The sequence below is a fragment of the Odocoileus virginianus genome, chromosome 16 (genome assembly GCF_023699985.2).
Source record: "Odocoileus virginianus isolate 20LAN1187 ecotype Illinois chromosome 16, Ovbor_1.2, whole genome shotgun sequence".
Taxonomy (NCBI): Eukaryota; Metazoa; Chordata; class Mammalia; order Artiodactyla; family Cervidae; genus Odocoileus; species Odocoileus virginianus.
Window position 1 is genome coordinate 32,313,772 of NC_069689.1, and position 24,502 is coordinate 32,338,273.

A 24,502-nucleotide genomic window follows, 5' to 3' on the forward strand; every position below is an offset into this window, starting at 1 on the left:
CCTGGTTTTACTTACCTAGATGGCATTAAACTGAAAAAGAGAGAAAAATATCCTTGGGGAAGAAAATATTATATTTTAAATGTATAGGGTATAAGTCAGGATTTAATCAACAATTTGCAGTGTCAGGAAAATTAAAAGAGATGTTAGGCCATCTTTGTGCCAGATTGGAATAATGATGTATGCCTCCAGTCTTATCTGAGAGAGGTTTGGGGAGGATTCTTGAATTAATGTGTGTAAGGCTCCTTAAGCTCCTCATATGGAGGTGAAACACAAACAAAAGGGAGAAAATGATAGCAAACTCCATACTGAGTTGAACTCCTGAGAGTAAAGCCCCTGGAAATGAGAAGATGTTGCAGGTCAAGATGGTTAATCTCTGAGTTCCAACGCCAGAAGAGCCTTGGTTTGTTGTCATTACTTGTAATACTGTTTAAAACCGTACTTCATAGTATTAGAGTTTCTACATTTCCTGCAAATCACAATGTTCATTGTGATGATCATTTTTAATTTCTATTCATAGAATGAGATAGATTTACTCTGTCTATTTTATAGAGGAAAAATTAAGATGTGAAAATTACAAAGGCATCACTGATTGACTCATAAAATCATCCATTTGGTATTATTGGACTATGGCCTGGATTAGGATTTAAGAGATACGGGCCGCCATCTGGCTCTGGTTGTGTGGTCTTGGGTGAATGGTTTAATTTATCAGAGATTTGGTTTTCTCATCTTTGGAAAAAGGAGGTTGAACTAGCCAAATGACCTCAAATACCATCTTATGATGAAGTTCTACAATCTGCTAAGTACTTCCTTAGTCTCTAGCAACCCTAAAGCAATGTCTGTGTTACTGTGAAGGGCATGCAAAAAAACAAAAACTTCAAGATAGTTCCTACTCCTGGATGGACCTAGAAATTATCATACTAAGTGTAGAAAGCCAGAAAGAGAAAGACAAATATCATATGATATCACTTATATGTAGAATCTATAAAAATGATAAAAATGAACTTATTTACTAAACAGAAATAGACTCACAGACAGAAAACAATCTTATAGCTACCAAAGGGGGAGGGATAAATTAGGAATTTGGGATTAACAGATAGACTACTATATATAAAATAAATAACCAGTGAGGATCCACTGTATGGCCCAGGGAATGATACTTAGTATTTCATAATAAACTATAAGAGAAACTATCTATCTACAACTGAATCCCTTTGTTGTATACCCGAAACTAGCATTGTAAATCAGCTATACTTCAATAAAAAATGTTTTAAAAGTTCCTACTCTCAACAAGTTTATACACTTAAAACAACAATGAAATATCATCATGCACCTATTAGAATGCCCAAAATTTGGAATACACAACACCAAATGATGATGAGGTGATGCAGAAACAGGAGCTCTCATTCATTGCTGGTATGAGTGCAAAATGGTACCAAAACCTTGGGAGACATTTTTGGAGTTTCTTACAAAACTTATTACTATATGATTACCATATGATTACACTCTTACCATATGATCCAGCAATTACACTCCTTGGTAGTTACCCAAAGCAGTTGAAAAGTTTTATTCCCGCAGTAAACTGCACATGGATGTTTATAACAGCTTTATTTATAATTACAGAAATTTGGAAACAACCAAGATGCAATTCAGTAGATGAATTAATTAATAAACTGTGGTACCTCCAGACAATAGAATCTTATTCAGTGCTAACAAAAAATGACTTATTAAGCCATGAAAAGACATGGAGAAATCTTAAATGCATATCACTAAGTGATAGATGTTAATCTGAAAAGGCTACATACTATGATAGAACTATATATATTGGAAAAGGCAAAAGTATGAGGAATGAAAAGACCAAGGTTTCCTGAGGTTGGGGAGAGGAGTGGGGGATGAGGAATGAATAGGCAGAATACAGAGGATTTTTAAGGCAGATAAATTACTCAGGATGTTGATGGACATGTCATTATACATTTGTCCAGACCCACAGAATGTACAACACAACTGTAACATAAACTCTTGAGTCTAGGTTTATAATGTGTCAATGTAGGCTCACCAGTATATACAGAACAGGACATCAAAAAGAGGGAACTAAACATATAAAGCTTCCCTGGTGGCTTAGTTGGTAAACAATCTGCCTATGATGCAGGAGACCTGGGTTCAATCCCTGGGTCAGGAACATCCCCAGAGAAGGAAATGGCAACCTATTCCAGTATTCTTGTTTGGTATATCCCATGGACAGAGGAGCCTGATGGGCTACGGTCTATGCGGTCGCCAAGAGCGGGACACGACTTGGTGACTAAACCACCAAAGTGAAAGTGAAAGTGAGTGTCTGACTCTTTACAGCCCCATGGACTATACAGTCCATGGAATTCTCCAGGCCAGAATACTAGAGTGGGTAAGCCTTTCATTTCTCCAGGGATCTTCCCAATCCAGAGATCAAACCCAGGTCTCCCACATTGCAGGAGGATTCTTTACCAGCTGAGCCACAAGGGAAACCACCAAACATATAAAGAAACAATAATCAAATAGTAGGAAAACTTTTCTGATCTAAAGCAGAATTTAACTTTTCAAAATCAAGTAGGACTCACCAAGCTCTCAGAAGAAGAAACGAAGAGATTAACACTCTATCACATACAAGTGAAAAATGAAGTTACTATGTGGCCACAAAAATTAGACTTCACCTTTACCACCACAAATGCCAAAAGAATCATTAGCAGTTTTGATGGCAAAAGACTACACAACCCATAACAAATTTTTTAATTCAGCCAAGCTATTGTTTGTATGTGAGGTCAAGAAAAATACATTTTCAGAAATGCAATCGTTTGGGGAATATACCAAAAATGTACTTTTTCTATAAAAATTATTAGAAGACAATCCAATAGTCAGTACTAAGAACAATTTTTTTCAATGAAAAACTATGGTATAAAAATTTGAGGTTGAGCAATAAAAAAAAATTGTGTAAAGAATTAATTCTGAAATATTCTTCATATTCTTACAAAATAAATGCAAATGCCAAAAGAAATTATTGAAAGTATGAAAATGAATATAATTATATTAATAATACTAGTTGCACCAGTACTTTACTGACATATTTCTTTCTACTTTTAAATCAACCAAGTTCTGATGAAACAAAACGTGTTACCTGTGCCAGCATCCTGACTGAAATTCATAACTAGGAAGATGTTTACCTTTACATTGTATGCAGTATCTCTATTCAAATTATAAAAACACTATAATATTAGAAAGAAAATGGGTACAAAGAGACAACAACCATGGTGACAAAGGTAACAACATTACAACTTGGGTTCAAAAGATGCTTTTGTCCTTCTGAGGTAGCATTTTCAATGAATCCTGGTATATAAAGTTAATTATATACCAGTAATTTTGTGCCAAAGCCAAAGTATTGTTTAGAGGTTAATGGCACTTGCAATTGAATAAATTTAATGATAGAAAAAAGATGGCTAGTGAAGAATCACAGAATGCTACAGTTGAATGGAATTTTTTTTCATTCAAGAGCCCAAATTTACAAATAAAGAATATTAGGCAAAGAGAAGAGACATTAGTTGCCAAGATTACACAGTTGAAAATCCTAGATCGTTATACTGCCAACTAACAGAACCTAGTGAGGATATTCAATAAATACCATTGATTAGTTAAATTTGTATAGAACAGACTTGTGGACTCTGTGGGAGAAGGCGAGGGTGGGATGTTTCAAGAGAACAGCATCAAAACATATATATCTAGGGTGAAACAGATCACCAGCCCAGGTTGGATGCATGAGACAAGTAAGTGCTCAGGCCTGGTGCACTGGGAAGACCCAGAGGGATGGGGTGGAGAGGGAGGTGGGAGGGGGGACCGGGATGGGGAATACATGTAAATCCATGGCTAATTCATTTCAATGTATGACAAAAACCACTGCAATGTTGTAAAGTAATTAACTTCCAACTAATAAAAATAAATGGAAAAAAAAATAAATAAATAAAAGATTATGGACCAAAAAAAAAAAAGAGAGAGAATGATATGGAAAAATTACAGAAAGATGATTGACAATTCAACATGAACATTGGGAAAAAAAAGTTTTGTTTGTTTCCTTAAATGAAAGTCTAATTGTGTATGTGGGGGTATGTATGTATCTGTAGACCAATGATCTGTAAGAAATATGATGAAGCTATAAAGGGGTGTTAACAAAAGAGTCAGGGAGACAGAAAGTAGAGAAGAAAATGCCCTCCAAGAATCACTACCTTGCACAAAATCTGTAAAGTAGCCCAATGTGGAGACCCACCTTTGATAATATGGGATCTAGTTTTCTACACCCCAGAAAAGCTGTCCAGTCCATAGGTCAGAGCACAAACTTAGAAGGTCTGCTGACTACCTCCTTTTTTTTTTTTCCTAGTCTTGAGAAAAAAAACAACTTTCTTGTGACCTTCCTTACCTACATAGTAATAGGTAAATGGTGCAACTAATAGATAACTCAGTTCCTAAAGATCATACAACTAATTCTGAAGTAATTGAAATCCATGGAAATGTCTCCATTTACTATTTACCACTTATGTTATCTACTGTATATATGTATACTGTTTTAAAATAAATGCCTTTTAAGAAAGACAAGTTTATGCTATAGTAATTATAATGTTGATAGCTAATATGTATTGAGTTCCCATCAGGCAGGCTCTATTTTAAAGAACTTTCATATATATTATATCATTTAATACTCATAGCCACTCTATGAGGTTAGGTGTTATTACTATGCCTACTTTAAAGATAAGAAACCTGGGGCTTTAAGAAAAATCATGGATTAGAAATAGGTAGAAACAGGATAAGCTCAAGCATCTTGAACCCACACATTTAAGCTTCTACACTGCAGTGGATCAAATTCACTGCTTCAACCTTATCTACATGAAGGGCAATTCTACAGTTGTGTAGTTCCTTCTTAATTTGAGTTTATTAACAATTAAAATAATATTTAAGTAATGTTAAGGCTGTATATTGTCACCCTGCTTATTTAACTTAGATGCAGAGTACATCAGGAGAAATGCTGGACTGGAGGAAGAACAAGCTGGAATCAAGATTGCCGGGAGAAATATCAATAACCTCAGATATGCAGATGACACCACCCTTATGGCAGAAAGTGAAGAAGAACTAAAGAGCCTCTTGATGAAAGTGAAAGAGGAGAGTAAAAAAGTTGGCTTAAAGCTCAACATTCAGAAAACTAAGATCATGGCATCCGGTCCCATCACTCATGGCAAATAGATGGGGAAACAGTGGAAACAGTGGCTGACTTTATTTTTGTGGGCTCCAAAATCACTGCAGATGGTGATTGCAGCCATGAAATTAAAAAACACTTACTCCTTATAAGGAAAGTTATGACCAACCTAGATAGCATATTAAAAAGCAGAGACATTCCTTTGCCAACAAAGGTCCATCTGGTCAAGGCTATGGTTTTTCCAGTGGTCATGTATGGATGTGAGAGCTGGACTATAAAGAAAGATGAGTGCAGAAGAATTGATGCTTTTGAATTGTGGTGTTGGAAAAGACTCTTGAGAGTCCCTTGGACTGTAAGGAGATCCAACCAGTTCATCTTAAAGGAGATCAGACCTGGGTGTTCATTGGAAGTACTGATGTTGAAGCTGAAATTCCAATACTTCGGCCACCTGATGCAAAGAGCTGACTCATTTGAAAACACCCTAATGGTGGGAAAGATTGAGTGCAGGAGGAGAAGGGGATGACAGAGGATGAGATGGTTGGATGGTATCACCAACTCAATGGATGTGGGTTTGGGTGGACTCTGGGAGTTGGTGATGGACAGGGAGGCCTGGCGTGCTGTGGTTCATGGGGTTGCAAAGAGTAGGACACGACTTAGCAACTGAACTGAACAGAAGAAATTTAGTAAGAACAGAAATATTCATCACTGTGGTTTCAGAGCCTAAAGACAGTTATTTGTGGTTTTTCAGGCAGCAATAAAGTAAGGACAGGTGACACATCTGTCACCTTTCTAGATTACCATCTCAGCCTTTGTCACTCAGTCATGTCCGACTCTTTGCAACCGTATGGACTGTAGCCCGCCAAGCTCCTGTGTCCATGGGATTTCCCACTCAAGAATACTGGAGTAGGTTGCCATTTTCTTCTCCAGGGAATCTTCCCAACCCAGGGATCGAATCCAGGTGTCCCACACTGCAGACAGAGTCTTTACCATCTGAGTCATATCTGAGAGCAATAATACAAATGACACATATGAAATAAGTACATAGCTACCTCTCTGCATCTTTAACTCAGAGACAAAATGTGCCACTTCAGGAATCATTCAGTGTCTTCTAGAAAAAGGTGTACTCAGAATGAATTAGGCCTTAGTTACTCCATTTTCTTTACTTTAGAAGGCTTACACTGGGATTGCCTATAAAAATTTCCTGTGGGTCTTCCCACTACCCTGATGGTCAGTGTGAATAACATCTATTTAGATCTGTCTTTGAACTTCAACCTTAATCCAGCCAATGTTTTTCTCTTTACAAGGCAATTCTGGATTGTATCCAATTACTTAAAATTATTTCCAAAGAAATGTTAGATGATGGAATTATACACACACACACACACACACACACACACAGTGGGGGAAATATCTGATAAAAGCTGATTTCAGTATTTTTTTATGAACATATACAGTTAATATGGCTTAAAAAAAGTATTTAAGACACATAGAAAGGATTAAATCTTATTTGAGGTCTGTTGATTTTGAAGGCATTTTACAAGCTTTTGTTACAGCCAGAATGAATTACTGTAATTCTTTGTTTGCAGCTTTGCCAACAGCATCATTACCAAGTTTGTAATGAGTGGCTCTAGGACACAGCAGCAGAGATGATCCTAGAGGGAACATGGCCACCTTTCTCATATCTCAAAATTCCAGCATATTCTCTTCTGTCCCTCAACCTTACTTCCTTAATATTGAGAGTTTTGAAGGACACAGGAAGTGTGATTATTTGTGGTGCCATTTGAGATTGATTATAGTGGACATGGGAAATTCCCTTTAAACCTCTTGGCTAGATTGGTTCTATTTTTATTTCCGGAAATTACAGAGTGAGATTTGGGAAAATACTTCTGAAACCATGTGAACTGTGTTTAGCTCTTTTATTTATCTATTTTGTAAAAGTACATCAGTGATATTCCCTTTCAGCTAATTACTTCGTAATGCTGCAAACTTCAGAGTTAATTTGAAATTCTGTTAAAAACCCTACTCTGAAAATTTTAATTTCCAAATTTTAAAACACTGACTCACGTGACTATCAATTTGACCTTCAAGCTGAACCTAGGCAACTGGACTCCTGGTCTCCACCCCTGTCCCTCTTAGAAGCTGTCCCAAGGACAAGGCCGAGAGATAAGAGTGTGGTGATAAGACTAAATGGACTCCATATATGACTGAACTCAGGTCTAGCCTCTATATAAACCTTTAAGATTCTGGCAGGTATGGAAATCTGCTTGTCTCATGGCTGCCTGTGACAAGCCTCCTAAGTTTCCTTTCTTATTAAAATTGCCAACTACCAATCTGGAGTGGTCAGCTTCTTTCTTCTGTCTTTTCCTGCCCTCTGCTTATGTGGGTTGGTTTCAGGTTATAGCCAGGGGTTATAACTCCTGATGGGGTTACAACCCAACAGCTTATAGATGGCTATCCAAGTAATCAGAAATGGAAGGAACGACAGAGTAAGCTACAAATTAATGTGTTTTTCTCTTCCTGAAATAGTTCTTTGACCCAGGGACTAATGAGTCTACAAAGTAGCTGCAGATTCAGGAACAAACTTTCTAGGTCTGACTATTGGCCTACTGGCTCTATCCCTGACTAACAGGATGATCTTGAGTAACTTCAATTTCCCCTGTCTCAGTTTTCTCATCCATAAATACGGATAATAAACCCACTGTCTCAAGACTGTGATGAGTGTTTAATAAGTGAATGGAAAAAATTAGGAACTGTGACTCGCCTCCTATGAGCACTCAGTAAGTACTGGTTGTCATTGTCACAGTTATTAAAATAATGTTTTGTTCCTCCTATTACAGTACTAGCATGCAGATGGTACCCATCACCATGTTTTTGGTAATTTTTGTAATCTAGAGCAGGGTCAGGAAACTAAAGTCTGCTGGTCAAATCTGGCCTACCAACTGCTCTTGTAAACAGTTTAGTAAATTAGTTTTATTGAACACACCATATATATTCATTTACATATTGTCTCTGGCTGCTTGTACTCTATAATAGCAGAGTTGAATGGGCTTCCCTGGTGGCACAAGTGGTAAAGAACCCACCTGCCAGTGCAGGAGACATAAGAGACTCTGGTTTGATACTTGGGTCGGGAAGATCCCCTGGAGGAGGGCACAGCAACCCGTTCCAGTATTCTTGACTAGAGAATCCCATGGACAGAGGACCCTGGTGGGTCCATAGGTCCATAGGGTCCATAGGGTCCATAGGGTCGCAAAGAATCTGACGCACTGAACTGACTTCGCACAGCACAGCAGAGTTGAACAACTATGACAGAGATTGTATCATCCGCTTTTTTACAGAAAATGTTTGCTAACCCTTGATTTAAGGTAAGACAAGGTTTCAGTGTGTTTAAGGGTCAGCAAATGACAGAATGGGAGACTACTAAAATTTGAACCTAAAGCCCATGGCCTTTGCTCTATCTTCACTGCTGGTTGCTGTCTGAATTCACATTAACTTTCTGTATCTCAAGTTCTTCACTCATGAAAATAAATAAAAACACACATTAGAAGGTGATCACAATTTTCAACTTATATTGTTAGGGTAAGGTTTAAATATAATAACAAATTTAAATTAGCAAGCAAATTTGGGACATCAGTCATTGAGAAGGGTACCATATCTATTCCACTCATTCTCCTCAGTGACAGAGCCCCTTGGCTGGTCTAGACTTATCCTTCCTAGGCTGGTTCTGGACCCAGTCCAGTGCTGCAGCCTCCTTTAACTGGTAATGGATAATTTCTCCCAATTTGAGTCTTTAGAATAATGAACTTCGTTATGGGGTACAAGGAACATATGATTAAGGAATTATTTTTCTTTCTCTCTCTGAAGGGTCACTGTTAAAAAGCAATGCTTTTCAGCCAATGGCATTGAAGCTGCACACACACAGCTCTAAGGGGCCCTTTGCCAGCTGGCCTCATTACATCTCTGATGTGCTCTCTGCATTTTGTTGTCACAGTGTGTTCACTCCTGAACCATTTCTGCCTTTCTATCCCTGGGCTCACACCTTCCTGTCTCTCCCATCCAGGGCTCTGACTCTTTCTTAGGTAGAATTTTGCCTCATGTCTAATCCCACATTTATCACATTACTGCCTTAAAGGAAAAGAATAAATTCCACAATTGCTTTTTTTCTTTTTCTGAAAACGTAAGACCCTGATCCTTTCTCTCATCCCAGACCAAGCTCTGAGAAGGAAATGGCTGTGTCTACAAAGCGACGGATTTTCCTTTTTATATGCAGCACCCTCCTTCCCTGTTCTCCTGGGCAGTGCACTGTGGCCTATCTATCATTACTCTGGGTGTCACATAAAGAAATTCATTCTGTTAAAAGCCTGAGACTTTAGAGAATGGAGAATCATAAAGCTAAACCCTGTGGATAAAGCCTGTCTTCTGTGTGACCAATGACAGCAGAAGACATTTGGGAACCCATAAGAAAAGGCGGAACGTGGCAAAGAGTTTTTGACACACAAAGGTTCTTTAATAACTCTCTTATCTAAGTGGTTTTATCACTTAGGAAGGCAGAGGTTATCTGCTTTTTTTGGATTTGGGGTAAGTAAAAAGTTCATATTCTGCATATGCCTATTACCAATTATGACTTTGACAGGTTATAAACATTATATTACAATATTATTATATTACAACATTTGGTTTCATTCTTCCAATGAATGTGGTAATATACAGAACACTTAACTAATTATACACTAAGCACTAAAGAGCAAACAACTCAGAAATATTTATAATTCTGTCTAGGAAAGACATTTATTACAACAAATAGGCATAAAGCTTTCTTTTTAAAAAAAACAAAGTGCTATCACGCTAGATGCACTTAGCTTATCTGACCAAATTCCTCAAGGTCAAAACTTTAGAAGAGATTAGAGTTCCAGGTCCTAAAAGAAAATCATCAGGACTCCATAATCTCAAAAAGTTTTAAAAGCTTCAATTTTAAGTGATACAAGGCAAAGAAATTGACACTGATATTGTACAAATACGTAAAACAAAAACACAAATATTTTCACCTCTCTAGATCATTAATAGCTACAGCTATTTGCTATTCTGGCCAAATTGCTGAAGACTGTGACTAATAAAACTACCACAAAGAAACAATCACATTTAGTTCTGTCCTGCTCTTCCCTTTGAGTCACTTGGCATGGGAAGGCATTTAGTAAATACCAATAAATATCAATTTTGCATAGAAGTTCAAAGAATGGGCTTTAGAAGAGTCAGACAGTTCTGGATTGAAAACCAAATTCTACCAAGTGTGGCCTTGGACACACAAAACTTAACCTCCATGTGCCTGTTTCCACATTTGCAAAGTCGGGATCCTAATACCAACCTCATATGTTGCTAGTAGCATTAAGTGAGATAAAGGTACATACAATGGAATATCACACAATGTCAAAGTAAGTGAATTACAGCCACACTCCATGAGATGAATGAATCTTGGCAAAATAATGTTAAGTGAAAAATAAATCCTAAAAGATAACATACAGCATGATTACCTTTTAATAAAGTTAAAAGCAACTAAAATTAAAAATATTCCTTCCTACCAGAAGAAAGAAAGTAAATAAAGAACATGGGATTCAGGGTCATGCTATCTTAGGTAAGGGTAGCAGGGGATGGAACAGGGCTGGGAAAAACACAAGATGAGCTATTATTACCATCAAGGTCCTATCTGTTGTTTGCAATAGGAAATATATATTTTTTTAAATAATAATAACTATATTATTAGTTTGGGCTTCCCTGGTGGCTCAGATGGTAAAGTGTTGTTATTATCATTTATTATTTAGTTATTATTAATAACTATATTATTATTAACTATAATGTAATAATAACTTTTTTTAATAGCTAAATAAGTGAGAGTGAGGCATAAAAGTGGGGCATTAGTAGTATCACTAATGAATAGTGATACTGAAAACATAAAAATGCTCTAAAGAAAAATCATCTTTGAAGAAAAAAATAAAACAGCAAAAAGTATCTCTAGTACTTCTAAAAGAAAACTTCTATGATGATTTTCAGGCACTAAAGTACACATCGTAAATAATGAATTAGGTGTAGTGAATATACCCTAGTGGCCAGAAAGTATTAGTTAGCAAATGACTGGAACTCCTAGAAACTGTTTAATGATTTGGAAGCCAAGAGACATCTCTCTGTCTCTCTTAATCTCTTTTAAATTTGTTACTAGGACCTAGCTGAAAATGACATTGATGACAGTGTATAAACCCAAAGCATAAAGCTAACGTCATTTGGCAGCATCAGTGAAATCAATGCAGAACTGCTTATGCTTCCATTTATGATAACAGCAGGTGTGGGAAACACTGGCTTCCAGTTACCTATGTCTGAGCCAAGTGGGCAGGCAGGTATATAAATAACGTGATAACAAACTTCCTGTCACTGTTTCTAATTATTATGTAACATCTTTGGTCTTATAATATTAAGAAACATCTATCCTTTAATAATGCATCATTACAAAAAATAGAAAGAATGATTTACACATGTGAGCTCATAACTGTGTGAGATACATATTACCAGCATACCATTTCATAGATGAAGAAACTGAAGCACCAGGGATCATACAAGAAATATGACCAAGGTCATAAAACTAACCGGGGCCACTAACCAGTTCACTAAAGCTGCAATACAGGCATAACAGAAAGAAAATATGTTACACAACATCTAGCCTATTGATGACCAGGATGCTTTGCAAGGTACCTGTAAAGTTCAAATAACACAGAGGGAAATATCTGAAGACTTCATCTCCCTGAAATGGGGGGTTAGAGTTAAACAAGGGGAGGTCAAATAACAAATCTTTCAGATATTAGATGTTACAGAGTGAAATCCATTTGCCTTGGCAAGAGACTTTTAAGTTCAACTCAATGGCAGACAAGGGGTTCAAGTAAAAAGCAATGTGTAGGTGTGTGATACAGATGGTTTACTGAGAAATACAGTGTCCTTACCCTAGAGGGGGCCCTCCTCTTGGGTTATGCAGGTGAGCAAGGGGAGCCTGCCTGTCTGGCAAGGGAAGGTGAGCTACATGTGACTACATTCTCTGATATGTAGACTGCTCAAAGAGGGTAGGGCAAAAGGTATGAAATGAAGAAAACCTGGTCCAAGAAGGCTTTGAGAAGAACCACTTGTTTGGTATCAAGAAGTTCTTTCCTTCTTGATTTCCCCTTTTCTCCTCTTTCAAACCTCTCAAGCCAGCAAATTCAGGTTTGCAACCCAAAAGCCTTAGGCTGACACCGGCCAGAGCCCAAATAATCACTGAACTGACGGGAGGGCTCAAGTAGTACAGGCTAGTGTGGCCAGTAAGAGCCAGCATTTGAATTTTAAGCTGCTTTTGAATAGATATTGTGTAAACCATGGGAACAAACAAGGGGAACACTTCGTGGACATACAACAAACATGCACGCGGCTGTGTTGCTAAGGCTGATGTTTTTCTATGGAGGAAAATGCTTCTAATGTAAGAACCTCTTTTACTTTATGTCTTCCTTCAGTAAGTAACTAATTCTTTCATATGTAAAAATTATATTTCCTTTTGTTAGCATTAATACTCTTCAACTAAATCATGTGCTTTTATCATATCGATTTATAGAAGTATTTTTAGCCACATTATTTATAGAACATGTAGGTCTGCCTTTCAAAGTCCTTGGTAGTCTTGAGTGTCTGCTGGTCTGCTTTTAATTTATCAAAGCCCTCCTTCAATAGGCTCTGCACAAAACCCACAAGCAGCAGAGATTTCCCCTACACAATGTGTATTTGATATGCTTAATGTTCATCTTTATAAACACACAGACGCTGGCATATAAGAAATGTGGAGGGTGCCTATAAATTCAAGGAAACATTTAAGTGCACAGTGATACATAGATACATGGGTATAATACTTTATGTACTTGATAAATATTTCATCCCTACCATAAAGAAAGCTTTTTATCAACTTTGATTGTTTTTTTATTACCTTAAAGTATTGCAGTTGTTTCTCAGCATTCATTGTTCCTTCCTTTTCTTGTCTCAGACAGGAATTGAAGATGAAAAGCTCTGTATCTCTCAGCCACCCTTTCAGTTCTTTGATCCTGACCTCCAGCTGCCTTACCAGGCTTCCGCTTTCAGGAGAGAGCAGGTCACGTGTACTCGACCCACTGTGGCCCGCCACTGTGTCCTGGATCTTCTCTCCTAGGGTTTTCTAATGCAGCAGATTAAAAACAAAAACACCAACAGCAAAAAAAAAAGAAAGAAAAAGAAAAAACATTGATTAGCATAGGTACCAAATACCTATCACAGTTTGGCTGGTGACAAGAGCCCACCTGGAAGGTGTCTGCTGCACCTGCCGTGTTACGACTGACATTCAGTTCAGATGAGCTCATTGTTTCATTAAGAACTTGATTCTCAAGCCATGGGTGGTGTTCTGACTACCACTAGAGGCTTAAGAAGACCTCATTCACTGATAATTTCCTCTAACAGAAAGGAGCTCTGACCCAAGAGTTCACCATGGTCACTCATAAAAATTCATTTGAATTCTCATGACAGGAGTTTACAGTAAAAATTCTCTGCCTAAAATTTTCAGGAGATAGAAGTTTGAGTTTAATCAATATGTTAAAGAGGCCAAGAGAAGACTGCACAAAAGAGAATGAAATTTCTTTTTTTGTTGTTTTGTGAAATACAATTCCCCAAACCTTATGATTCAGGGCTGTTAAGAAGGGGCAACCTCCTTGGCGCTGTTGTCGATTTTACCTGCCCTGGAAACCATTCAACCTTTCAATTCTTCCCACTTCGCATTTGTGGATGTTAAAATTTCTAAAATAAGTGTTAAAATGAGTCCCAATCCACTATGCTAGAACTCTGCTTAGATGAACCACTATGGCATGGAGTACGGTCAGAGAAGGCTTTTTGCTTTTTTTTTTTGGTGAAAAACGCTCTGTTTGGAGCATCAGAAGGAGTTACTCTATAAGGATGAATTAAACCTACAAATATAAGCTTTAAAACACAAATAAAATGAAGTCAACCAACATTAATCTGCTGCGTAGTGTTCTGTAAATAGTATCTTTAGGAGATCGTAACAGAAAAATAGCCTTTCCTGGCAACACCCTTGTATTTTCATGGTGCAAATATTGATAATTTGAAGACCCTCAGTGGAATCCAGATTTAGCTATTGTTTTTATGCTGTGACAAAAGTAGCAGCAGGAGGTGAAATCAATGCCCTTGGAGGGGAGGGTCACAAAAAAGAATTTATTGCCACTTTTTTGTTCTGGAACAGTTTGCAATCATAAATTCTTCATAAACAGAATACTTCAGAGAATGGTCCGTCTTCATAAATATACGACAGAGGACATCAATTTCATTTAATTCACAATTTGTGTCAGCACAGCAGATGCCAATGCCTGCCTTGATAGGGTTGTTTAATATGCAATTGAGACAGAGGAATATGCAGCACAGGGGACAAAATTTCACAGATTAAACTGTACGCACCACTGACATTTCATTCTAATGTATTTCCACTCCACACTGCTCACCTTAGATGCAAGTAATATTAAAAACCATATCCCTCTATTTTACCATTGTTAGAAGGTAAAATCCTTGTCTTTAAATTTTTTTTCATGCCAATTAAAATGTAATCATGCCAATTAAAGCAGTATGCCTGGTGGTGGTAGTGTGGCACACGTTTTGTTAAAATCTTCCTTCCACCCTTCTCTCCCCAGAAATCATAATAACACTCAGCATATTGCATTCAAATAATATTTTTGTCAAAATGGCAACCCTTTTAAAGGTATCTGGCTCATAAAGGAGAGCGAAAGATTCTGGTTATTTTTTTAATATTGTCTTGATTTAAAGTTTTTGTTTAGGGAGCTATATATATGACATACTTCAAACAATTTTCCAAAAAGATCATTATTAATTATTTATCAAGTTAGAAACAAATACGTGAAAGTATAGCACAGACAAACCATCACTTTATCTACTGAGCAAATAAAGTTGCTGCTCTCATCTATTTAGTAAACAGTCCTTAAAATGTCAGACACTAACCACATTTCTCCGGAATGAGATCAATGAATTTTACAGAATTTAGTAGGTTCAGATCTAAATCATCATATAATAAAATGAAAGCCATTAATAATAATTGAAAAGTGATATAACAATAGGTCAGAATAAAAACTTTTAATGTTTTAAGTTACTTTGTACAACTGCAGAGTGTGGTGAATTTAGATGAGAAGGTAAGGATTTATACTTGCAGTTTTTTAATCACCTAGATTAAGCATGGCATAAACTGAACATGGCATTCCTCCAAGTCATCAAGGTACATGGAGAGCTTTTTATTCAAAATATTTTTGGAGTATTATTCCTTTAAAAATTAAAAAAAAAAAAGTCAGGAAAGGGAAGGCATGCAAAATCATACTCCATAACTGACACCACCCATACTTAGCTGTTAGAATTAATCATTTAAGTAATTGACAAATTTAGCTTACCCTTGATTTGAAGTGAAGGCAATTTAAGAGAGAAGTTGATGAAAAAATTGAGTCTAACCTCTCTCTCTCAGCTGTCTTCCAACAAAAGGACAGAACTGTCCCCTGCACAGTGCCATCCTGGTCTCTGGGTAACAGAATCTCTATATTGCCTTTTTGCCAGATTCTTGCATCTCAGTGCTTGGCTGAGACCCAGCCCATCATGGCGTGAAATGAATTACATGAAAGTTTTTTTTTTTTTTTTGGCCTTTGTTAAAAGTGAGCTGGAAATTGAGGCACAAAACAGAGGCTGGTTTAATTCTGCAATTCAGATTTGGGTCAAATTTGCATCTTTGTTTTGGTGGCTTTAGTGTGACTTGAAGGCTGTAGTGACAACTCCACTTTTCATCTGAAGGGTACAGTAAATAGTTAAACAGTGGATGTCTCTAACATGTACCTTTGGAATAAATTCTATTAACATTCATTCAAGCATGACAGTCAGTGTATATCAGATATACTGTATTACAGTTGACTTGTGCCTACCCATAATACATGGCATATTTTACTTACTTTTTTATGTATTAAAGAACCAAAATTATTAAAAATCTGAAAGGAGACAAGCTCAGAGTAAAAAAAAAAAAAATCAACAGAAGAGGAAAAGCAGTGTTTTTCCCCCATAATAGCATGAATAGCTTGTTTGAAATGTAGGTAGTGAATTGAAAGAGAGAGATATTTGTGCCTCAAATTAGAAATCAGACAGATAGAGTACTTCACTACACAAAAAAATGTACACATAACCTACAAACAGTAATAAAAATGCAAATACCCCAAGCAGTTCCCATTTTTCATTAATTGAATCCACTTTTTCAAGGAGATCATTTGGTAGTAAAACGCCACCTTTCTTCAAAGCTTCAACCTTACTAAGCAGCTCCGTCTTTTTCAGGTCCCTGATGGACATTTCCACACTGTATCGCTAAAACGGGAAGAGAAAAAAGATTTCATTAGGGAAAAAGGTGTTCTTAGAAAATCGTTGAGCACAGAGTTAGTGAGGCTCACGGATGTTAAAAGTTTTGTCTCCAATAAAATTTACGGTGAGGCTAAACTAAGAACCTTGAGTAGTTGAGAAAAATTGCTGAAAACGGTTATATATATATATATATGTATATTTCACACACACAAATATCCAAGGTATTCTATTTAGTTGAATAAGCTTTATGTCTTTCTAAAGTTTGTACACATATTTGATCTTTATCTTGAAATATTCCAAATGAAAATACCTGGTCTAGGGGGATTTAATATTACAATTAGTCTTGGTCAATATTTGCTCTGGAGTATTGCCCATCACTCATTTCTGCCCTCTAAAGGACCAGTCTCAGAGTGGTACAAATAAATTGATCTCTAAAAAATTGTGTAATTTCTTCCTTATCCTATAAGTCCTCTGAATTCTTAGTTAATTTTTTTTAATTTCTTTTTTACTTAAAAATTCTTGTGTGGGCTTGGACAAGAGGTATATATAGGGAGAGGGAAAAAGCACCTCTTTGAGAATGGTTACAAATCTATGCTTCCTTACTGATTACTATAAAATGTCCCCAAACATCACAATCAATTACAGAACTCTCATACCCTGATATACATGGTTTTCTAACAAACTGCCAAGTGAGTGTCTCCTAAAAGATGTTTTGCAAGCGATAATGTAAGTGCTATTTAATGTGACAGTTACTATGGTGATTCTCTTCAAATAACTCTATCTTCATAGTTAGAAAGTCCTATATTATGGACAACTATAAATGACTGTGGATGTATTTTTTAAATGTGCACATAAAAACACTACTGAACAGAAAAAAAAACTAGATTCTGGTTAAAGTATTAAACCTACTTTACCACTTTAGTACATTTCCAAATGTATACTGACAATCCCTAAACTTCTTTCTTCAAGGCATGAAAGTTAGGTTACCAAGGTCCATTGTCCTAACTGAGCTAAAATGAGCACCTTATCAGATCTAATAAGAAAAGCTTTTGTCTGGGCAAGGTAGGAAATCAGCAAGTTCAAAACATCCCCAAGCACTTGGGTGATTTTATTCACCTGAGAACATGATATTTCAAAAGATCCCCAACTAAAATACAATTAGAAGCAGCTTAAAGGAAAAGAAGGTATAAAATCCTTGTTTCAGTTAATAGGCCCTCAGCGTTTTCCTGCATATGTTTGCATACTTTTAGCTTCATATTTTAATCTTTCATTTACACTAAACATGCACATCATTTGTATTATGTAAACTTCTCCAAATGTTAGTCGTTTGTGGATCACAGAACAAAATGTTTTAAATGAGGTGATTTAAAGCATTTCATAGTATTAATGAATGTTGATCAGGGAGTCAGAGTATCCAAAATTACATGAATATGCATAATGAAAAGAATCAAGGGTTGCTTTAGAGTTCTTTCAGAATTTGGCCTGTGAAACATGGGAGTTCTGAATTCATTTTCTAATGGCAGGCAATTACCATGACCACATTACTCCAACAGTTATAAAATACACTGTCTGCTTGAGTCCTCTGGACTCAACACTCAACAAGTGTTCTGTTTATTTATCAGAGCAATGATTGGAGGAAAGGGCAATCTGCTTTATGCAATCAGATTCCCAGCTAAAGGTGATATTGCTGACAAAGGTTTACATAATTAATTTGGTAAGACTTCTTTGACATCATACTGGAGGAACGAGAATTTCAAGCAAGCAGAAGAATCCTATTCAAATCTTTTACTTATGCCATGTGCATTAATTGATAGAAGGATTCTCCACCTGTGCCACCTGAGAGCAGCCTCGACCAGTTATCACTTTCACTTGTAACATGCTCACCCTCTCTCTTTACCCCAACTTTGAACAGCAACTACACAGCAGATCAGTCATGAAAGGCAACAGCTTAGATGTGTCCCACAAAAAACAGTCTTGTAATAAATATATAAAAAGCAATTAATGTACTTTTAGATATAATAAATTAATTTTCTCTGTGAAATCTAGCACTGGTAGTCACTGCAACAGCTATTATAAAAAGTTACTACGTTAAAAAAAAAACTTGTCTTCATGTACGCTCTCTTTGTCACCACGTAACCTACTGTATAAATAGATTGATGAGAGACAGGATTGATGGACAACGCCTTCAAACTATAAACGCTAAGAGAATCCAGCTAATTGTTAGGTAAGTATTGGTATGTGCATGAGAGGTAACAGAATGCCACATAATTTAAGGTGAAAATGTTTATTTTAATTTTTGAAGCACTCTGAAGGTTGAATCTGATACAATTTAAGACCTCAAGCTGTATATGTCATCATGCCAGAGGGTTATACTTTTGTTGATGTGAGTATGTTTTTGCTTTTCTCTCTCCAACATTCTCAGAAGCACTAGACAGGGACAATCAACTGCCAGCTCTATCTAGTTCTTGGTCATTCTATCAAGTAGGGCTACTTTAGTCTGTGGTGAGAAAATAATTTAATCTTCATATTCATTCTGTCCACAGCAGTAAGTGAGCAGAGGCTGCCCCATTGTGTCCTGTAGTCTAGGGACTGTTATGATACAGACTACTCTTCCAATAGTCAAAAATGAGATTAACAAAGTTAAAGTCAGATGGCTTTTCTTGAGTGCTAAGGTAAATAAGCATCCAGTATTTAATTTCCCCACAGCACCTGCTGTGGGCCTCTCTGTCTAGTCAAAAATAAAATATACTCTATTGAAAGGGCATATTTACATTATTAAGTGTATTTGCTTGGCCAATTCAATTTTGACTAATGAAGCCTCCTAATAGATCTGTGAATGACCTAAATTAAAGACACAGGCCACTCCTATTCTAAATGCCACTCTTGTGTGTGTATAGAGATATATAAAGAAAACTTTAAAACAGTTAAATATAACCACAAACACTAGCTTATTTTAAAAACTAAGAATTAAAGAAGTTTTTAGAAAATTCTTATTCAGTGCTTACTTTTTAAAAGTACAAATACTAAAATTGAATTATAAAATGAAGTCAGCCAAAACAGGATTTCTGAAGTAAATATAATTAGAAATGCATGAAGACTTGATTGAGACAACTTTTTTGACAGTTATGCTAAAGGCTTTTTCTCCCTCCTAAAACCTTTTTTTCCCTTTTTTTTTTTTTTGTTAAAAATCACACCGAAAATTCTGCCCAAATGGAGACTGGAACAATGGCTTGAAACAGTGTTAATTGTCACCATGGAAACCAGAAGAATAAGCCATTTTGAAACTGGTATAGAAGGCACACATTGAGCAACTCAAGCATTTTTCTGCCTCCCTCAATGTTAAAGAACAAGATGCCTTGTCACTGTGAGGTCAGAGAAAGAAAGCATCATGAAAGGGATGTCGATGCTCACTGTCTAGTAAATAAAAAAATAAAAAATAAACTACATACAGCTAATGCTACAAGACTCTACCCAGTGAATCTTTTTGAAATAGAAAGATCATCAAAAGATGGCCAGGACTGGGGGATGGATTCCACCTAAGCAAAACTTCAGGGCTATATTATGTGAACCTTGCCCTCAAAGCTCCCTGGGAATTCTGCTGTTGTAATAAAACTTCAGAAGAGGAAAGAAAAAAGGCAGCATGATGGAATTCAAAATAATGCTCTAAAAGCACACAGAGAGATTAAGACATCCATTGTAAGACTTTTGTATGGTGCTTCTGTTGGTTATGCTGAAAAGAGACCAGACATTGCTGAGCGGAGAGTGAAGTTTTGGCTATGAGAAACACAAGAATTAAACCAAAGAATTTTCTTGATTATTAGAATAGGGCTGTCAGATTCTGTGTCTCCAGGGTTTGCGTATTTACATCTTATACCGTATTTTAACTAGGCTTCATGTGATTTTATATGAGGAAGAGTAAAAGCAAGGATAAAATGATCTAGTTATTAGAACAACAGTATGATTATCTTTCCCAGTGCAAAGTAATACCATAAACACCTGTATATCCAGCATATATGCCTTTTCCATAAAGACATGACAGACAAAGAAAATACACTGAGAAAAGAAAATATACTATAGTCTATCAACAAGAAAGCTTATGCTAGGAACACACCAAAACACCAAACCACTGACAAAATTATGTGTGAAAATATGCATTTTTGCACAAAAGTGCAGGGATGTGTCCATCTATGACTCCCATATTGTGTTTTCGGGCTAGTGTTTGCCCTCCTCATGCGAGGCTTCATGGTGGCCCCTCAGCAAGTCCATGCCTAATGCCATTCAGTGGTGAACAAAGAGTCTTTTTATATGAAAGTCTAGGGTCCACAGCTCAGCTGTACATGCCGAGTGCAGGAATCTGCTAAAGGCCAGTGTCCCCTCTGCAGCAGTGCTTGCGCTGCCCCCTTTTTCAGAGCACCAGCATCCAGCATCTCAGGATGCATGTGATGTTTCACATGGAGCCACTATCACCAGCACTAAGAGAAGATGTTCAAAACTTAAGAAGAGGGTTCAAGCCCAAGACAAATAATGGTCTTTATTTCTTGCAAACTCCTTGTATTTTCCATTAGCAATTTATGGCGAATAATTGCACAGAGAAATTATAAAGACTCCTACAATTGTCCTTGTAAATTAATAATAGGCTTTCTTGATTGGGATAAATCTGCTGCTGAGCCTTTGGAAAAATTAAAAAGTGCAATGTCATTTAAAATTGCCAGAACTCGCACAGCAAATTACATCTGAGGTTAAGAATTGAGTTTTCCCCCCTCTTCTAGCTTATTCCATTTGCATGATCTGGAAATCACATTACATTGGCCATGTATTGTTAATTGGACATAGATTGCATTATCTTTAATATAAATCAAACTACAAATATTAAAATGAATTGCAAATTCCCTAATAGAAGATCATAAAACAATCTTTTTTAAAGTATCTCCCATTAATAATTTAATTCCAATTATATCACTCAGAAAACTTAAGTAGGAAACCTGGCAACTTATTTCTCCAATCATTCCTTTTACATAACAAATACCTAAGCTTTTTCTAATAAACACTCAGAGAAAAATTCCCTGTTAGAGAACAAAAATAAAACCACCATAACTGAAAACTTTTCAGTGCTGATTTTAAGTAAAATACTGCATAAGAATACCAAGTCTGTCTCTCTTGTCCCTTCCCTAAGGATGACAGAAAAAAGTCTCCTACAAAAAAGATTTACAAAGTTTAACCACTACTGTAATCATACTCTCTGAAATTATAAAATTTATTATTCTTCTATTTAGTTCTTAACAGGTTCTCTAGCCCCTTAGCTTTTTCTATAAATTTGATATCTTTCTGAAGCCTTTGCATGGCCTTTAATGAGTTTATATTAAATATTTAATACTGTTTAGGGCATATCCACTACTACCAAAAACAGTTATATTCCCAGCAGTCCCACTGTTTCAGGCAGAGGACTTGATTGATCCTCCTAGCCTGAATTGAGTAGAATGAAAAGAAGCAGTTGGAAAATAGCTGCAATCATTTAATGCAGATGACCTCTGACAGCCTCGCAGCTCTTCTATCTGAACAGAAATTTGCATGGGGTCTCTGTGCAGAGGAACAATGTAACCTAAATGGTAGACAATCTTTATTCTAATGAAGTGGGTGTCAAGGTCAATGTAAAACTGCAATGATAAATGGTGCACCACTAGGCAAGAGAAGTTGCATAGGCATTGTAGTGCTTTCACATTAATTGAAGACTGAAATGCACTGCGTGAAAAGCACAAGCCTCTCTTTTCACCATAATGTGTTAATGCGCCAATGCCAAAATGATTTCTTCAAGATGTTTGCCTGCTGACATGTATCTTATTGCAAAAATAAGGTAAATATGAAATTAAGTCACAAAAAGGACATTTTTAGAATTTAGCCTTTTCCCTGATTATAACTATAAAATTCTAAATATTAATAAAATGTCCCCAAACAGCATCCTGACACCTAATGTAATTCCTTTGATCCCCCTTCCTTTTCTTTTTCTCTTTAGACCTGTCTTTAATTAGCTTCAACCAGCAACCTTTTATGGTTCAACAAGAACCTGTCGATGGGTACTTTCATACTGAGCTAAGTTTAAAACAGGAGTTAGGAGAGGAGAATCACTCAAATACATATTTTCCCCCTCTCACTTCTAAGTTTTCTGCTTGGTCTGCAGTTAAGAGCTTCAGGTGGTGTTTGTCCTAAATAAAATTGTAAGAAAAGCCCGTAGTTTGCAAAAGAAAATAACTATTTTCTAGTGTGAGAACTAGAGAACTATAATCTGGTTGTTGGACATTGCCAAAATGACGATACAGCAATGATTACACCATTTCTTCAGTTGATCTAGCAATTTTGTGGCAGTCAATATTTTTCTTTATATGAAAATAAGGACAGTAGGCTGCTTTTAAGAAATCCTGATCTATTTAAGCCTGTGAAGGGGACATTGTTTGCTAATACACTCATTAGCAACCAAGCATTTTCAGTTCATCAATTAAACAGGAAATGGAGTTGCACCATTAGTCACAATTTGCTAAAATACTGATAAGAGCATATTGCTAACCATTTGAGAAACATTTCCAGGCTCAACCCGTAATTTGTTATAAACTGGATGCATTTTTATGGTTGACAGTTTTTTCTGATTCTGGTAGACCCTGTGAAATGTCAGCCACATTTCACAACGCTACGCTTCCTGCTGCAAATAGATCTTAATAATGAAATTATAGTTATACTAGTCAGGACTGGTCTGTAGGTCTTTCAGTCTGCCGTCTTGGTGAGTAGAAGGCTTCTGGTCTGATTTACTATAAAATAAATGATATTGCTAGTATTGCTAGTTTGTAAGTCTGATGCAAAAACAAACTATCTCAAAGAGAAATCAACATTCCTGAAACGGTAATTCAGGGGAAAAAAAAAATCTCAACATGAAGGAGGATAGTGAAAAAGGAAAAAAGTTACTGATGAAACTGTTTAAAAAACTGTACAGCTTCATCTGTGTGTGATTTGTCAGGTCTGAAGCTTTGACGTGCCCAAGGGGCAGACCCCAGCGGGGAGTAGGCTGCCGAGCTAAATAGCTGTGAAAGAAGTCTTAATGTAGGATGGAATTCAAACTAACCTTGACATGACCTCAGGAAAAATATGCAAAAAGTAAAATGAATGCACTCTGCAAGATACATCCTAATTTTGTGGTGGAGCTGGTTAGTTTTACAAACATAACTGAGACTTTAAAAGAAAAATAGAGAGCTAGTAAAAGGGGAAAACTTTGGAATTCGGGCAAAAAAAAAAAAGATGTAAGCAGGCATGATGTGCTACGGTGAAGGCATGTGAACCATTTGGAAAGAATCCAAATAAAAACCCACACTGAACAATATTGTTGTCAGCCTGTCTATTCAGGAAAATTGTTTTTTTTAGGTTGAATATAAATGACACAAAGCCAAGATTACATCATTGCATTACAAAGTCTGTTGTGGCTTTTAGCTGAACAAGCCCCATAGATCTATTGGTTTAGGACAGTAATTCAGTAAGGAGGTTTTAATGTGTTATTTTCCCCCCCATGTCAGTAAAAAAAATAGAAGAATTTAAGAAAGAAATATCATAAGTGCTCTCTAGTCTCTTCCTTGTTTTTAATCTGTATTTGATAAGCCAAACTCAAATATTAGTTGATGCACTGAGTCTTGATTTGACTTTATTATAAATTTTGCCTGTTTCGAAATGTTCGGCTTAAGGAGGAAGGCATTTTTTCTAGCTCCTCAGCTAAGAACTGGCTAACTCATTGGATATATGGAAATTTTAATTGAGTGTCAACTTGTGTAGAAATTCAATCCTATTACCTTCTCAATGTAATTTTGTAGCAATACCAGTTATTTACTACACTACTAA

At 36.4% G+C, this 24,502-nt stretch overlaps 1 protein-coding gene across 1 annotated transcript in view; it reads right to left on the reverse strand.

The window, feature by feature from the left end:
• Positions 1 to 24,502, reverse strand: part of AKAP6 (A-kinase anchoring protein 6) — a 486,146-nt gene that overhangs the window by 67,533 nt on the left and 394,111 nt on the right. Inside the window, exons 10-11 of the mRNA XM_020870415.2 lie at positions 16,490 to 16,636; positions 13,185 to 13,409 (exon numbers count right to left, since the gene is read on the reverse strand). Of these exons, the coding sequence (XP_020726074.2) occupies positions 13,185 to 13,409; positions 16,490 to 16,636 (372 nt within the window). The remainder of the gene's footprint in view (positions 1 to 13,184; positions 13,410 to 16,489; positions 16,637 to 24,502) is intronic.